This window comes from Rhinoraja longicauda, chromosome 1, assembly GCF_053455715.1.
Source record: "Rhinoraja longicauda isolate Sanriku21f chromosome 1, sRhiLon1.1, whole genome shotgun sequence".
Classification (NCBI taxonomy): Eukaryota; Metazoa; Chordata; class Chondrichthyes; order Rajiformes; family Arhynchobatidae; genus Rhinoraja; species Rhinoraja longicauda.
The window spans coordinates 101,699,921-101,717,314 of NC_135953.1; the positions used below are offsets into that span (position 1 = coordinate 101,699,921).

At 43.1% G+C, this 17,394-nt stretch overlaps 1 protein-coding gene across 4 annotated transcripts in view; it reads left to right on the forward strand.

The window, feature by feature from the left end:
* LOC144595791 (putative E3 ubiquitin-protein ligase HERC3) overlaps positions 1-17,394 on the forward strand; it is a 50,298-nt gene that overhangs the window by 5,783 nt on the left and 27,121 nt on the right. For all 4 annotated transcript variants that reach the window (XR_013547540.1, XM_078403460.1, XM_078403470.1 and 1 more), the window contains exons 3-10: positions 1,264-1,340; positions 4,585-4,806; positions 6,047-6,138; positions 8,580-8,710; positions 11,407-11,561; positions 12,984-13,060; positions 13,713-13,813; positions 17,189-17,248. Coding sequence is in view for 3 of the 4 variants with exons in the window: in XM_078403460.1 (XP_078259586.1) it covers positions 1,264-1,340; positions 4,585-4,806; positions 6,047-6,138; positions 8,580-8,710; positions 11,407-11,561; positions 12,984-13,060; positions 13,713-13,813; positions 17,189-17,248 (915 nt within the window). In the remaining variant the exon portion in view is untranslated. The remainder of the gene's footprint in view (positions 1-1,263; positions 1,341-4,584; positions 4,807-6,046; positions 6,139-8,579; positions 8,711-11,406; positions 11,562-12,983; positions 13,061-13,712; positions 13,814-17,188; positions 17,249-17,394) is intronic.

Consider the following 17,394-nt stretch of genomic DNA (forward strand, 5'->3'; position numbering starts at 1 on the left):
TCCTTGGGGTACTCCACTAGACACTGGCCTCCAACCTGACATACAATTGTCAACCGTTACCCTCTGGTATCTCCCATTCAGCCATTGTTGAATCCATCTTGCAACCTCACTATTAATACCCAACGATTTAACCTTCTTAATCAACCTTCCATGTGGAACCTTCTTCAACTACCTCTTCTGGCAGCTCGTTCCATACACCTACCACTCTTTATGAAGAAAAAAAGTTACTCCTCAATTTCCTTTAAAATCTTTCCCCCCTCACCTTAAACCTATGTCCCCTGGTTTTTGATTCCCCTACTGTAGTTAAAAGTCTCTGCATTTACCCTATCTATTCCTCGCATGATCCTATTCACCTCCACAAGATTTGAGATACAACAACATCCTTCCTCCCTCTCTGGGGTATTTCACCCGGGAGCCGCTTCTCCCCCCCCCCCCGGACGATGAGTCCTGTGCTCAAGTCAACTCTCTTGATACTCAAAGAGCTTACAAGGAAAGCACACCAACACTTCTTGATTAGTGCAGGTGTCATAGGTTACGGGGAAAAGACAGGAGAATGGGGTTCGGAGGGAGGGATAGATTAGCCATGATTGAATGGTGGAGTAGACTTGATGGGCCTAATGGCCTAATTCTACTCCTATTCCTTATGACATAACAAAGTTGGAGCTCTTAGTTTTGTTTAGTTTTAAGGCACAACAGATACCTTGGCCGACCATGTTCATGCCATCCATCACTCATTTACACACCATGTTAACCATATCCTTCCATTCCCTGCATCCATGTGCCTCTTAAATGCCACTATCATATCTGTCTTTAAGTACAACCTTTGGCAGCGCACATCAGCCACACATTGGACTCTTTAAAAAAAAAACGCATCTTTCCTTAAAACTTTTCCCTCTCTGCCCTTGAAGCCATACCATCTAGTCTTTGACATTTGTGATGTCAAAGGTTCTGATTGTCTACCTTGCCTATGCCTCTCATAATTATATTTACTTCTAATATGCCTCCCCTCAAACTCCGAAGCACTGGAGAAAATAGTCCACCGCTGGAATATTAGCCAGAGCACCGGGGAGAATATGGAAGGTCAACACAGAGTACTGGTGGTCAGGAATAAACCTGGGCTCATGCAGCTGCACAGCAACAGCACTACCTGCTGCTTTACTGCGCTGTTCAATATCATATGAACAGATACATTAAAGCACAGTCTCAGATGTATTAATAAATGTGGGGAGTGTACATAATTATGTTCTTTTTTTTAATGTTTAGGTTGGTTAAGAGTTTGAGTGAAAGTAATATAATACAAGTAACCTGCGGAAACAATCATTCTTTGGCGCTCTCCAAAGGTAAATGATAAAATAAAATGGCCTCTGTGAGTTAATAAGAAATATTGACATACTGATTAAACTGTACATACTGCCAAAGGAATGAACAAATCAAATTTGGGTTTAAAATGGCACATCTTACAAGAAGGATGATATGTTTTGGAGAAGGTGCAGAAGAAGATGCAACCAGGATGTTGCCTGGATTAAAGAGTATTAGCTATAAGGAGAGGTTAGACAAACCTGGGCTGTTTTCTCTGTAGTGTCAGAAGCTGAGGGGCATGCTGATAGAATTGTATGAAATTATGAGGGACATAAACACGTTAGATGGTTAGTCTTTTTCCCAAAATGGAAATGCCAAAATATAGAGGGCATAGCTTTAAGTTGAGAGGGGAAACTAAACTAATTTATGACCTGATCCAAGATGCAGAAGATAGGTAACAGAGAGTATTTTGTTTCTATAGGTTTTCAATGATTATTTTACTAAAATTGTGCCAGTAATGATAAGCAAATTAGGCATAGATGAGACCTATTTCTGGAAGAACAAAAATAAAAACTAGGGAAGTTATTAAAAAGCTATGCTGAGCTTCTTTAGATATCACTTGTAACATCGTGTATAATCCAGTTGCCACGTTAATCATCGACACATACAGCACCAATACAGGCCCTTCAGCCCACCATGTCCATACTGACTTATCAAGCACCCATCCGCACTCATCCCATTTTTACTCTTGTATCCCCATCAACTCCTCCATTGTCCTGCCACCCACCCACACTAGGGGCAATGCACAATGGGCAATTAACCTACTAACTTTGGCGTGGAACACCCAGGGCAAACACATGTGGCCACAGTGAAAATATGCAAACTGCACACTGAGAGCATTCAAGATCAGGATGCTGCATGACAATGGAGCTAATTGTTAGGCCACAGTGCCACCCAATTATACCAATGGGATATAGAGCATGCAGAGAAGGTTTACGAGGATGATCTCAGAGATGTGTGTATATTACACAAAAGGAAAGGGTCTCTTTTCTCTTATGTAAAGATATGGACAAATATTTTTGACAGGATGGATGCATTGAGAATGTTTCCAATATTGGGCAAGAGCATAACTGGAAGTTTCAGTATAAGTGTGGAAACAAAGAATTGCAAATGCTGGTTAATACACAATAGATACAAAGTGCTGGAGTAAATCAGCAGGTCAGGCAGCATCTCTAGAGAACATGGATAGGTGACATTTGGGTCGGGACTCTTCTTCAGTATAAGTTTCAGTATAAGATAGTCAGCAAGAAATCCAGAGGGGAATTCAAGAAGCTTCAGTTTAGTTTATTGTCACGGTACCGAGGTACAGTGAAAAGCTTTTTTTTGTGTGCTTTCCAGTCAGTGGAAAGACGATACGTGATTACAATCAGTCCATTTACAGTATAGATATATGATAAGGCAATAACGTTTAGCGAATGGTAAAGCCAGCAAAGTCCGATCAAGGATAGTCTGATGGTCACCAATGTGGTAGATAGTAGTTCAGGACTGTTCTCTGGTTGAAGTAGGATGATTCAGTTGCCTGATAACAGCTGGAAAGATTTGCTGGGAATGTGGAAACGGTGCCATAGAGAGTGGTTAAGGCAAACATATATTTGATGCATTTAGGGGAAGGTTGTTCAAATATGTGGAGCATAAAGGAATAGAAGGCTATGCAGGTAGACTAGATAGGGAAGAAGCTTATTGGACCTAATGCGTTGCTTCTGTGCCAGATAAGCTTTGTTTAGTTCAATCCTTAAATTACTGTTGGGGGTTAATTTAGGACTGAAGCTGCTGCCAACATGATGTAAGAGCTGTTTGTCAGAAACTTTACCTGTTGTGATATTGCAAGGACTATTTTGTTGTATCACAAGGACTATTTTGTTTGGCCGCATAGCAACATGAATATATGAGAATGACGTCATATTGGCGGGCACTCTGGTTCCAGGTGGCCGTGAAATTAACCGAGCCTGGATTTATGCCCCAGCTTTCAAACCTTTAAATACGTGTACTTGTGGTCATTCCAGAGTCATAACAACGGTATAAGATACCGGACCACGAAGTACAACATTACCCAACCATCAGCCTGGTTGTTGTAGCTCTTTACTGTACTTGAGAGTCTTTATTCACTTTGGAAGTGAAGCTGACATACTTTCCCTTTGTCTTCTTTACAATTTTAGTGTTGACAGTATCTTCTGAATGGATAAAAAGGTTCCACCTGCCTTTAGTAATGGAGGGAATTATTCACCACCATCAACCCCAAGTTTCTTTCTATTGTATGCCAACCCATTGTTGCAGAAACAAGGAACTACAGATACTAGTTCACCAAGGAAATACATAAAATAATGGAGTAACTCAGCAGATCAGACAACATCACTGGAGAATGTGGATAGGTGACGTTTTGGGTTGGGACTGAAGAAGTGTCCAGGTCTGAAACATCACCTATCCATGTTCTCCAGGGATGCTGCCTGACCTGCTGAGTTACTCCAGCAATGTGTGTCTTTCCTTGTTAATCCATTATTCAGAGTTGTGTCTTCACTCGCTAGGATTTTGAGTACGAATTAGAAGAGTAATCCATACTCAAACCACTGACTCGGAGGCAAGAATATCACCTCTGAGCCACTGGTCACTGTATCTGGATGTGAGTAACCTGCTGGATATCTCAGTCATATTTCAGTCTTGTGGATGAAATCTATCCTCCATCACTACTACTGTCAAGTGGGCACCCAAGCCAGGCGTGCTGGTCCCAGAAGCGGGTTTGCATTCATTAATTATAATCGCTCTACTCTTTTAAACCTCTACTCCAACAGCAATATTCCGTACTCCTTTCATCCTGAAAATGCACACTGTGGATGGCTTGATTGTAATCATGTGCAGTCTTTCTTCTGACTGGAGAGCACACAAGAAAGCTTTTCACTGTACCTCGGTACACGTGACAACAAACTAAGCTAAACTAAAAATGTTGTCCTTCATACTATGATTTTGGAGCATATAGAAAACCTTAATGGATCAGTGTATTGTGTGGTCTTATGTTTTCTGGGAGAAATGGTTTTCTCATCATTTTTCACAAAATGTCTGAAGCTCTGAGCAAGATTTTATGCTGAATGTTTTATAGAAATTAGATTGAAGTAGAAATGGTTTGCCTTATTCTCTATTCACTTGTGTGAGATTAACATTTCTCAATGTTTAGACTACATTTTTTTGGTACCCAAAAGGTAATATTTAACATTGTTTGACTTCTCTTGAAAGATGGCCAAGTCTTTGCCTGGGGACAGAACACCTTTGGCCAGTTGGGCCTCGGTACAAGAGGTCCCCTGTCTTGCGACCCTCAGACTGTGAAGAGTTTCTCTGGGGTCCCAGTGGCTCAGATCACAGCTGGAGGAGAGCACAGCTTTGCTCTGACCGTCTCAGGGACAGTATTTGCATGGGGCAGAAATAATCACGGACAACTGGGGCTCAACGACACAGAGGGTAAGGACATTGCCAAACAATATCAGCATTTCTTTTCCTTTCCGTAGCTTTAGACTTTAGAGAAACAGTGCGGAAACAGGCCCCTCAGCCCAAAGAGTCCGCGCCGACCAGCAATCACTAGCACTATCCTACACCCGAGGAACAATTTACAATTATTACTGATTGCAATTAACCTACAAACCTACACGTCTTTGGGGTGTGGTAGGAAACCAGAGCACCTGGTCAAAACCCAAGCGGTCACAGGGACACCATACAGAAAGCACCCGCAGTCAGGATCGAACCCGGGTAGCAACTCTACCACTGCACCCGGAAGAGTGGCGGGCAGTCGACTTGGGCAGAACCCTTGACTGCCCCGCTGGCTGGAGCAGTCAGACCTCACCTGGGCAGTACATAAGTGTCACCACGTTTCTGGCGGTGACAAAGTTACAAAAGTTTACTGAACAGTCCTCTCCACTGCTTGCCTGGCGTCGCACGTGACACCCCCTCCCATCGCCAACGGGCCTCCCTTCGTGTTGCATTTTCTCACTCCTGAACATCCTTTGTAAGAGCTGAGAGATTTTCAGGACACAGGTTTACAACAACATCAAGTGTATTCAGTGATGATGAAACATTTTATTTTCATTTATTCAAATCGGTTTTATTGTTAACTTTCATGGTCAGTTACCATTTGGTCAAAGTACATTAGAGAGGGCTATCACAGAACAATTAGGAAGAATAATGTGGGCTGAATCTATTGCATCTGCTGCTCTAGATGTCAACTTATTTACATCGGTGAAACCAAGCGCAGGCTCGGCGATCGCTTTGCTGAACACCTGCGCTCGGTCCGCATTAACCAAACTGACTCCCGGTGGCCGAGCACTTCAACTCCCATTCCCAGTCTGACCTTCCTGTCATGGGCCTCCTCCAGTGCCATAGTGAGGCCCACCGGAAATTGGAGGAACAGCACCTCATATTTCGCCTGGGCAGTTTGCAGCCCAGCGGTATGAACATCGACTTCTCAAACTTTAGATAGTTCCTCTGTCCCTCCCTTCCCCTCCTCCTTCCCAGATCTCCCTCTTATCTTCCTGTCTCCACCTATATCCTTCCTTTGTCCCGCCCCCCTGACATCAGTCTGAAGAAGGGTCTCGACACGAAACGTCACCCATTCCTTCTCTCCCGAGATGCTGCCTGACCTGCTGAGTTACTCCAGCATTTTGTGAATAAAAGAATGTGGGCTGACTGCTTTAATTCCTTCTTGCAGATACTCTTACTCCCAAACATGTGCAAATCCTATCGTGCAAGAGCACCATCTTTATTTCTTGTGGAGAGGAGCATACTGCAGTTCTGACGAAGGTTTGTTCTCAAATAATTTTAAATCTTAATGGTTTGCTCTGCATTACAGAAGTGAGAGAAAGTTCCTCTTTGCGTTTAAAGTTGCGACCTAATAAAAAATCCTTCCGGAAGTCAAAGGGAAACCACTAGTATCCTCTAAAGTGATTGGCTCTGGAAGTTCATGTTGTAAGAGCAGATTGAGGCCATTCAGCCCAACACATCTAGTCCACCATTTAATCATGGCTGATCCACCATTCCCTCTCAACCCCATTCTCCTGCCTTCTCCCCATAACCCCTGATTACCCTTACTAATCAAGAATCTCAATCTGTGCCATAAAAAGACCCAATGATTTGGCTTCCACGACAATCTGTGGCAATGAATTCCACAGATTTACCACCCACTGACTAATGTTCTTGGGTGAGGTGTGATTAAGTCCTGTGGAAGTGAGATCACATTGGAGATCCCATGGGTTTGCACATAGATGAACACCTTGGATTAAATACATCATGTTTTACTTTTGGTTCAGTTTGCTAGTCTTCATTACTTTCGTTTTAGAGATTCAGCGTGGAAACCAGCCCTTCAGCTCACTGAGTCAACATTAACTATTGATCACCCGTTCACACATGTTCTATATTATCCCACTTTCTCAGTTTAATTTAATCTATTGTTGTGTGCACTGAGGTACAGTGAAAAGCTTTTGTTGCGTGCTAACCAGTCAGCGAAAAGACAATACATGATTACAATCGAACCATTCGCAGTGCACAGATACATGATAAGGGAATAACGTTTAATGCAAGGTAAAGCCAGCAAAGTCCGATCAAAGATCGTCCGAGGGTCACAAATGAGGTAGAAAGTAGTTCAGGACTGCTCTCTTCATCAACCTCCGACAGACTGGGGGAAAATAACCTGCAAACTCGCATGTCTTTGGGATGTGGGAGGAAACCGGAACACCTGGAGGAAACTCACGCAGCAAAGGGGTTGCGTGCAAACACCACACAGCACCTGGGGTCAGGATCGAACCTGAGTCTCTGGCGCTCTACCAGCTGCACCTGTATGCCACCCACCAATGTTCAGCAAAGCCAGATATTTTTGGTCATTAAAAAAGATTGCATGAAAGTCAGAGGCAACTGCACCACCCTATCAACACTAAAGAGCCGTCCTGAGCTACTATCTACCTCATTGGCGACCCTCGGACGATCTTTAATCGGACTTTGCAGGACTTTACCTTGCACTAAACATTATTCCCTTTATCATGTATCGGTTCACTCTGGATGGCTTGATTGTAATCATGTATAGTCTTGCTGCTGACTTGTTAGCACACAACAAAAGCTTTTCACTGTATCGCGGTACACGTGTCAATAAACTAAACTAAATCAACAGGCCTTTCTGCCCTCGGAGTTAGTACTAACCATCAAGCATCCATTTACACAAATCCCAGTTTTTTGCCCCATATTCCCATCAGCTCCACCCCCGATGCTACTGCTCACCTACCCACTTAGAACAACTTACCGTGGCCAATTCATTTGCCAACCCACATGTCTATTGGGATGTGGGAAGAAACTGGAATATCCGCTGGAAAGACACACAGTCATAGGAGGAGTATGTGCACTCTACACAGTCAGCCACATGAGGTCAGGATTGAACCTAGGTCTCTGCAGCTGTCCACTGAGCATTCCTAATACATAAATGTTTAGGCTCTATAAAATGCACCTAAAGCAAGATCATGAATAATTGCAATTAAAGATCATTGCAATTGTCCTTCCACACCACTGTCACGTTGTTAACCCCGCAACCCACAGCAAATGGGATTGGCCTGAAGTCTTCACCAACGTTTCAAAAGCATTCTTAAAGCTAAATCAATGAGAATGTAGACCCTGCATGGCTGGAATTTATCACAGGCACAGAGCGAAAATAGTGATTTTACTACTGATCTTTGAGGTTTTCAAAATGTGTCGGTTAAGTCAAGGTAGGATTAATTAAGTTTAGAGATACAGCGTGAAAACAGGCCCTTTAGCCCTCTGCAGGGCCTACCCCAACCATCGATCAATCAGTCATACTGTTTCTAATTTATCTCACTTTCTCATCCGCTTCCTACATACTAGGGGCAATTTACAGAGGCCAATTAATCTTCAAACCCACACGGCATTGGGATGTGGGGGGAAACCGGAGCACCCAGCGGAAGTCCACGGAATCACAGCGAGAACGTGCAAACTCTGCACAGACAGCAATCCTAGTCGGGATCACTGGCGCTGTGCGAGACCAGCTCTATTGCTGTGTCACTGTGCCACCCTGTTCTAGATGAAGTTATTATTCTTAGCTACTAGATGCCATTGTCATGTTCGGTAATCATTATTACATGCAATGGTTTGATAAATGGAGCTCTTGAGCAATGTAACCTAAGTGCAAAGGCTTCACTTGATTCAGTGAAGACACTGTTATGTTATCATATTTTCTTTTCTAGGATGGATTTGTTTTGACCTTTGGAGCTGGGGCGCATGGGCAGCTTGGACACAACTCGACAAGAGATGAGATCAAACCTCGACTGGTTGGCGGACTGTTTGGAAAAAAGGTTTCTCAGATCGCATGCGGGAGGTGAGCTGGTAATACATTGTAAATCTTAATAATCATAATCATACTTTATTAGCCAAGTATGTTTTGCAACATACGAGGAATTTCATTTGCCATACAGTCATACCAATAAAAAGCAATGGCGCCACCCGATAAAGCAAAATATACTGTCAGTTTCAAATTCTTACAAACTTTTGCAGATGCTCCACAGAAAGCACACTGTCAGGTTGCATTCCAGCTTGGTTTGGGAACAGCTCTGCACAAGGCCGCGAGAAGTGGCAGACAGTTGGAGATGTAGCCCAGTCCACCACACAGACCAGACTCTACACCAATGACTCCACTTCTGCTACATGCTGCCTCGGGGAAACAGTCAAAATAAACAAAAACCTTTTCCCACCCGGGTCATTCCTTCTTCTCGCTGCCCCTGTTGGGCAGAAGGTTGAAAGCACACACCACCAGTCTCGGGAACAGCTTCTTCCTCTGTTATGAGGCTTCTGAACGGTCCTTCCATATGCCACGGTACAATCCAATTCTGCTCGACCTCAATGCAGACATAGGAATCTGTCTCTGGAACTGATGCACTACAATGCTGAGAACTATACTCTGCACTCTGTATCTTCCCCTTCACTCTCCCGATTGTACTTGAGTTTGGCTTGATTGTATTTACGTAAAGTCTTGTCTAATTTGATTGGATAGTGTGCAAAGCACAGCTTTTCACTGTACCTCGGTACATATGACAATAATAAACCTAAGCAGTTCATGTTGTGTTTCAAGCAGAGGAAGATTTATATTTGCGCACCTCTCTAGCTGCTGATAATGATTTTACAGTGTTTGTTTGGTCAAATATCTTATCATCTGTAGAAATGTTGATCAAGTCTAAAAAAATGTTTTTCGTCACCGCACTAAGAAGTACTCTATTGTTTGACATGTTACCATGAAGCAAGAAAAGCAAGTGGCTACTGGGGTTGTGTAGATGCAGAGAAATGTGTGAAAATGTCCTGTTTTTTACTTGAGGAACCAGTAGTAATGGTGTTCATTTAACTCTTATCTTCATGATTTAATGTACACTGTTCTGCACAATTGCTGCCTCTTTATTTCATGAACACTTCATGCTCAAAGCACATAGTTTACTTTAGTTCATTATTTAGTTTTAGTCTAGTTTATTATTGTCACATGTACCAAAGTATAGTGAGAAGCTTTTTTTGGTGCGTACTATGCAGTCAACGAAAAGGTTATATATTATTACAATCAAGCCGTCCACAGTGTACAGATCCAGGATAAAGGGTATAACGTTTAGTGCAAGATGCAGGTACAGCAGGCAATGGAATGTTGGCCTTCATAACAAGAGGAGTTGAGTATAGGAGCAAAGAGGTCCTTCTGCAGTTGTACAGGGCCCTAGTGAGACTGCACCTGGAGTACTGTGTGCAGTTTTGGTCTCCAAATTTGAGGAAGGATATTGAGGGCGTGCAGCGTAGGTTTACTAGGTTAATTCCCGGAATGGCGGGACTATCATATGTTGATAGACTGGAGCGACTAGGCTTGTATACACTGGAAATTAGAAGGATGAGAGGGGATCTTATCGAAACGTATAAGATTATTAAGGGGTTGGACATGTTAGAGGCAGGAAACATGTTCCCAATGTTGGGGGAGTCCAGAACCAGGGGCCACAGTTTAAGAATAAGGGGTAGGCCATTTAGAACAGAGATGAAGAAAAACCTTTTTAGTCAGAGAGTTGTGAATCTGTGGAATTCTCTGCCTCAGAGGACAGTGGAGGCCAATTCTCTGAATACATTCAAGAGAGAGCTAGATAGAGCTCTTAAGGATAGCGGAGTCAGGGGGTATGGGGAGGAAGGAGGAACGGGGTACTGATTGAGAATGATCAGCCATGATCACATTGAATGGCAGTGCTGGCTCGAAGGGCCGAATGGCGTACTGCTGCACCTATTGTCTATTTAGTTTTAGTCTAGTCTATTATTGTCACTTGTACCAAAGTATAGTGAGAAGCTTTTTTTGGTGCGTGCTATCCAGTCAACGAAAAGGTTATATATTATTACAATCAAGCCGTCCACAGTGTACAGATCCAGGATAAAGGGTATAACGTTTAGTGCAAGATGAAGTCCAGTACATGGGCCAATAATAAACTAAACTAATACTATGTGGGCCTGTGGTGTGGAGCCTTGGTTTACACCCATAAAGAGGCAAATCTACAACCTAAACCTGTGCTGCTAAATTGTGGAAATTTGCTAAAAGTTGTTCAGTTTTAACTGCTGCTTTCCCATTTATCAGAGAGAGTTAACATTTCTTTCTCTCCTGACGTGGTGCTAATCCAAGCTCAATATCCAAGATAACTAGGGAACAAAAGACCTTTGGACCATTTAGTCTTTATCAATAGTACGGGCAGCACAGTGGCACAGCGGTAAAGTTGCTGCCTTACAGCGCTGTCTGTACGTAGTTTGTATGTTCTCCCCGTGACCGTGTGGGTTTTCTCTGAGATCTTCAGTTTCCTCCCACACTCTAAAGACGTGCAGGTATGTAGGTAAATTGGCTTGGTAAATGTAAAAATTGTCCCTAGTGTGTAGGATAGTGTTAATGTGTGGGGCTCGCTGGTCGGTGCGGGCCCGGTGGGTCTTAAGAGCCTGTTTCCATGCTGTATCTAAACTAAACAGTCCAAAAATTAGCAAAGGCATCTAAAGTTAGCTCCGTTTGTCCACTTTAAACAGCTATCACACGTTGGCCCTCGTTTCATCCACTGGCACGATCTATTCCTTTGGTTGTGGAGAAATAGTAAGGCTGGGAAATGGCCAAACCAGTGAACATTCAGTGCCTCTTCCCATCAACCTAATGGACACTGCCAGCAACCATGGACCTGACAATGGTAAGCACAACAAAGCCTTAAACCAGAGCACAAAATTAGAACTGCAATGCTGTTTAACTTGTGAATGCGATAACTTAAGCTCATCAAGTTTAGTCATCTAATATGTGATAATAAAGCAGTTATTAAAAATGATCACCAGACGATTCAAAATCTCTAATGTTCAGTTGAAGTAGAATTATAGGCTTCACATATACAGGGTCTGCAGACATGTATATTGTCTGCAGACAATGCCCATTTTGTTCAATTTCCGAGATCATTGGCTTTTTCTCTTTTTATAATGACAATGTCTAATGTCAATTTGCCACAATTTAACAATTCCCCATTCAATGATAGTGTTAAGTTTGCATGGATAGATTCCAACATCTGCAGTTTCCCTGCAAATCCAGGTGTAGAATCATAATGGCACAGAAGAAAGCCCATTCGGCCACTGCACCTCTTGACACCTCTACGTTTCCTCTCCCCTGACTCTCAGTCTGATGAAGGGTCTCGACCTGAAACATCACCTATTCCTTTTCTCCAGAGATGCTGCCTGACCCACTGAGTTTCTCCAGCATTCTGTACCTTCAGTTTAAACGTCTGCAGTTCCTTCCTACACATTTTGTCTACTCCACTGCGAAATTTCTTCAAGGGTTTGCCTACTTTGAAGAAGTTCTCCTCCTCTTTCCGACGAGAGTTCTGCAACACCCTCTCTCGCTGCTTCCCCTCTATGATTCCTCCGGCTCTATGGCCATCTTTTAACCCGGTGTGTTTTCTCGGTGCTTGCGTACACCTCCATCTTTTGCTTTGGGGCTGTGCCTTTTCATACCTCTAGTTTACCCCTCCTCTGAATCTCAGACTGAAGAAGGGTCTCGATCCGAAACGTCACCTATTCCTTTCCCTCAGAGATGTTGCCTGACCCGCTGAGTTACTCCAGCATTTTGTGTCTATTTCAGGATTAGTGGATAATCCGCAGCATCCAGCGCATTAAAACAGGACTTAGAGTCATATCGTGATACAACACGGAAACAGGTCCATCCATGCCGATTAAGATGCCCATCTAAGCTAGTCCCATTTTCCTGCATTTTGTCTATGTCCTTTTAAACCTTTCCCACCCACGTACCTGTACAATTGTGTTTTTAAAGTTGCTATAGTAGTATCTGTCTCAACCATTCCCTCTGGCAGCTCTTTTGATATATGTTCCACCTTCTGTGTGAGAAGGTCGCCCCTCAGCTTCTTATCAATTTGGTGGCGCGGTGACAGCCTTCCTGCGCCAGAGACCCGGGTTCCATCCTGACTACAGTTGCTTGTCTGTGTCATTCTGTAAACGCCACAGAAAACTGGAAGGAATTGCGCACAGCTCTCAAAGAATAGATTGTACAGGGACGTTGGGAGTTAGTCTAATTGACAGTGTGGTCCATTGAATCTGTATATGTTATTTCACAGGCAGTTCAATTAAACGAGGCGTCAGAAATATATTTGCTGGGGGAAAGCTCAGCTTTGCAGACTGCCATGATGAAGAGGTAAGAGCACAACTATACTTTAGGACCAGGATATGGTGTTTGACCTGGATTACAATGAGAGGATAGAGGTGGTGTAATTTCCTATTGGGAATTGGAGTTCATTTGAGTTGTGTAACATTTCATTGTGCTGACGTTTTTAAAACCATATTTAAAATGTTTTGACTCGATTTGTACTTTAGAGATACAGCACGGAAACAGGCACTTTGGCCCACCGAGTCCGCGCCGACCAGCAATCACCCGTACACTAGCACCATCCTACACATTAAGAATAATGTACAATTTACTGAAGCCAATTAACCTACAAACCTGCACATCTTTGGAATGTGATAGGAAACCGGAGCACCCGGAAAAACCCACGCAGTCACAGGGAGGACGTACGAATTCCCTACAGACAGCACCCGTAGTCAGGATCGAACCCGGGTCCCTGGCGCTGTAAGGTTGCAACTTTACTGCTGCACCACCTTTCAGTGCTCCCTTTCCATGAGTGGCAGAACCGGCAATAACTTACAGGAGAGGAAATTGAAGGAATGTTGGAAAGTGGCAGAAGAATGGGATTAGTGCTGGGGCTTTGTCTCTACTGTCAAACCCTGATGTTTCCTTTTGCTGTTCTTCGTGTAATGGTGGTTATTTTAATGCTCTTATTTTCCTCCAGAATTTACTATCATCTCACGCAGAATCTCAGCTCACTCCTTTGAAGAGAATTGTGCCACTGGACAATTTATTGGAGAAGAAACTGTGCAAGAAAATAAAAAAGTAAGTTCCTTTCTGCAGACAAAATGTGTAGGAAGGAACTGCAGATGCTGGTTTATACCAAAGATAGACACAAAATGCTGGAGTAACTCAGTGAGTCAGCTCAGGCAGCTTCTCTGGAGAAACAGAGGAGGCCTGAAGAAGGTTTCTGACCCAAAAACTCGCCTATTCTTTTTCTCTGGAGATGCTGCCTGACCCGCTGAATTACTCCAGCATTTTGTGTCTATTTTCTTTCTCCAGAGTCCAGCTTAATGTTCATAATAGCACATGATAGAAAGTTATAAAATTATGAGAGGCCTTGGTAAGATAGACAGTGAGGACCTTTTTCTCGGGGTGAAAATGTGAAATACTAGAGGGCATAGCTATACGGTCAGACGGGAAAGGTTCAAAGACGATGTGTGGGGGTGTTTTTTTTTACACAGTAGTGGGTGCCTGCAACGCGCTACCAGGGGTGGTGGTGAAATGAGATACGACAGTGGCTTTTAAGAGGCCTTTAGGTTGGCACATGGATATACAGAGAATGGAGGAAAGTAGCACATGTGCCCACAGAGAAGAGTAGTTTAATGTGGCATCATGTTGAGCACGGACATCGTGGGCTGAAGGGCATGTTCCTGTGCTGTACTGTCTTATGTTCTCATTTGCAAGAAGTGTGTCATTAGAACTTTTCACCAGTCTCTGAGCCAACACTTGGAAAGGTAAATTACTACATTTTACTCTTGGATTGAAGCCAGATATGTTTATTTCAAAGTGGGTTAAAGGTGAGGCCACAGTTGATGCCGAGTACTTTACACAATTCTGATCTCCTTTCATGCACATACAGTAAAATTACAATTAAAACACAAAAATTTGTGCTATAACACCAGGATAAGTGGTCAACCAAGAGCCAAAGTAATATCTAAACTGCATATACACACTTTTGCTCAGGACAATAACTAACTCTATATGCAATAATCAGCTACCTACATGTTAACAAACACGTAAAAACTGTTTGTGCAGATGCCTGTATATCATACACACTTTTGCTCAGGACAATAACTAACTCCATATGCAATAATCAGCTACCTACATGTTAACAAACAGGTAAAAACTGTTTGTGCAGATGCCTGTATATCATTGGGGTTATCAAGTGGGCATCTCCCTTCACTGGTGTTTCATTGAGTTCGGCCCACGACACCTCGGGATGGCTCAACAGTTAGTTCTGGCGTCCCAGAACAACCCCCCTCAATACCTGCTCTCACCACCTACGCTACCAATATGTACTACTTAAGTAGCTAACTACTCCGGGGACCTGGGTTCGATCCTGACCTCGGGTGCAGTCTGTGTGCAGCTTCCACATCATCTTTGTGTGTTGCCTTCAGATTTCTCTCACAACCCAGATGGGTTAATTGGCTCCTCTAAGTTACCCCGCTGGAGTAGATATGCAGCAAAAGAATTCAAGAAACGTTGATGGCCATGTGAAAAAATAATAAGTTGCAGGGAAATAAAAACGAAACAAGGGACTGATGTGAATGTTCCTATGGAAACTAGTATGGATTAGATGGGCCAAGTAACCTGATTCTGATCATAATAAGTAACTACGTAAATATCTACTAACTAAAGGAGATTACAGACGATTATTTCATTCAAATGAATGCTAAACATTCACATCCTGTCTCACACGTATCCTGACCCATCAATAAACAGTTGTAGCACCACAAATATCAACCTTGCATATAAAACTGGGATACACTTACACAGAATACACTTACAAAGAAATACACATACCGCATATTAAACATTTCCTTTCTGCCCCCAACTGCCCCTATTTCTTCTTCACCAAATCCACCTTGCTCTGCTGCCTGTGACATCTCCTTTACGGCCTGACGCAAACTCTGACTGAATTCCTAGTTCTCCAAATGGTGACGTGGTTGATCGCTCTATGAAACCTCTACAATCCATCTCTACCGGATGTAATCTTGCTCTCTATCCTTGCTGCTTAACTTCTGCTGCCAAATCTACATATCTAAGTTTTTCCCTCATCAGTCACGTGAACGTATTATTTAGATGAATGAATATTGAAAGGCCTGAATGGAGTGGATGGGGTGAGCATGTTTCCATTAGTGGGAAAGTCTAGGACCAGAGGGCAAAGCCTCAGTATAAAAGAACCGTACCTTTAGAAAGGAGATGAGGAGGAATTTCTTTCGTCAGAGGGGGGTGAATCTGTGGAATTCATTGCCACAGATGGCTCTGGAGGCCAAGTCTTTGTGTATTTTTAAAGCAGACATTGATGGGTTCTTGATCAGTAAGGGTGTCAAATGATACGGGGAGAAGGCTGGAATATGGGGTTGAGAGGGAAAGATAGATCAGCCATGATTGAGCACCGGAGAAGTTTGGATGGGCTGAATGGTCCAATTCTGCTTCTATGACTGATGAACTTATGAAAAGTGACTTTATTAATGCGCAGAGGGTTGTGAAGGGGCATGAAAGGGAAAATGAAAAATCACAGGGCATCGTTTTAAAGTAAGGTGGCATTCATCTTCAAAATGAAGGAACGTTTTCCTTAGAAGATTGCGAATGTTTGGAACGCTGTACACCAGAAGGCTGAGTCAGAGTTTTGGAATACTGAGAAGTCAATGGTATTGAGGAACAAGTGTTGAGATTGAGGTCAGAGTAAATGTAGATGTGGAGTGTCAGGCCCACCCTCTTTCAGGCATCAGCTGGCAGGTTTGGCAACATCTTGGAATTCGGCTGTGTTCAGAATGACATGTATGTTCCGCACATGATTGATTGAACACTTGGGTTTGAGTGGGTCTAGATTCTGGAGCAATTTTCACTGTGGTTTGAACAGTTTTCCACCAGCTATGATGATTAGAGTCAAAGAGTCATACAGCATAGAAACAGGCCCTTTGGCCCAACTCTTTCATGCTGACCAAGATGCTAGTTTCAGAGTCTTCCAAATTGACAGCATGGATAAAAGCTCTCCGATGTCAGTGTCCTCTCCCAGCCCAGCATCCACCAGCACTGAGTCCATACTAACTCTCAGATGGACACATTGACTTCACAATGTCACTCATTAGTCAAGTCAAGACTCAAGAATTTATATTGTCATATGTCCCGAAACAGAACAATGACATTCTTACTTGCAGCACCACGAGAGATATGTAAACATATGTGGGAAGGAACAGCAGATGCTGGTTTATACCAAAGATAGCACAGGCTTCAAGTGCATGGTACCAGTTTGCTCTTCTTCAATGGTTGTGCAAACCGATCTTTAATGGAATATCCTACTGTAAAGTTTCTGTGAATTTGAACAGTCTGCGAACTGGTGGAAGTAATTGTTTTGTTTATATAAGGTGAATTTAACACCCTGCATTAAATATGTATTAATTTCATTCTCAGAGCAATCGTTCAGGCGTCTTCATCTTCACCGATTATGAATGCAAGCTTCCTGGACATGAGGTAAACCAAAGGGCTGTTGCTTAGCAATTCCTATTAAAATATCCTAATTGGACTTGCTGCAGATCCTACTTCAGTTTAGTCTAGAGATACAGCGTGGAAACGGGCCCTTCGGCCCATCTAGTCCGCGCCGACCAACAATCCCCGCA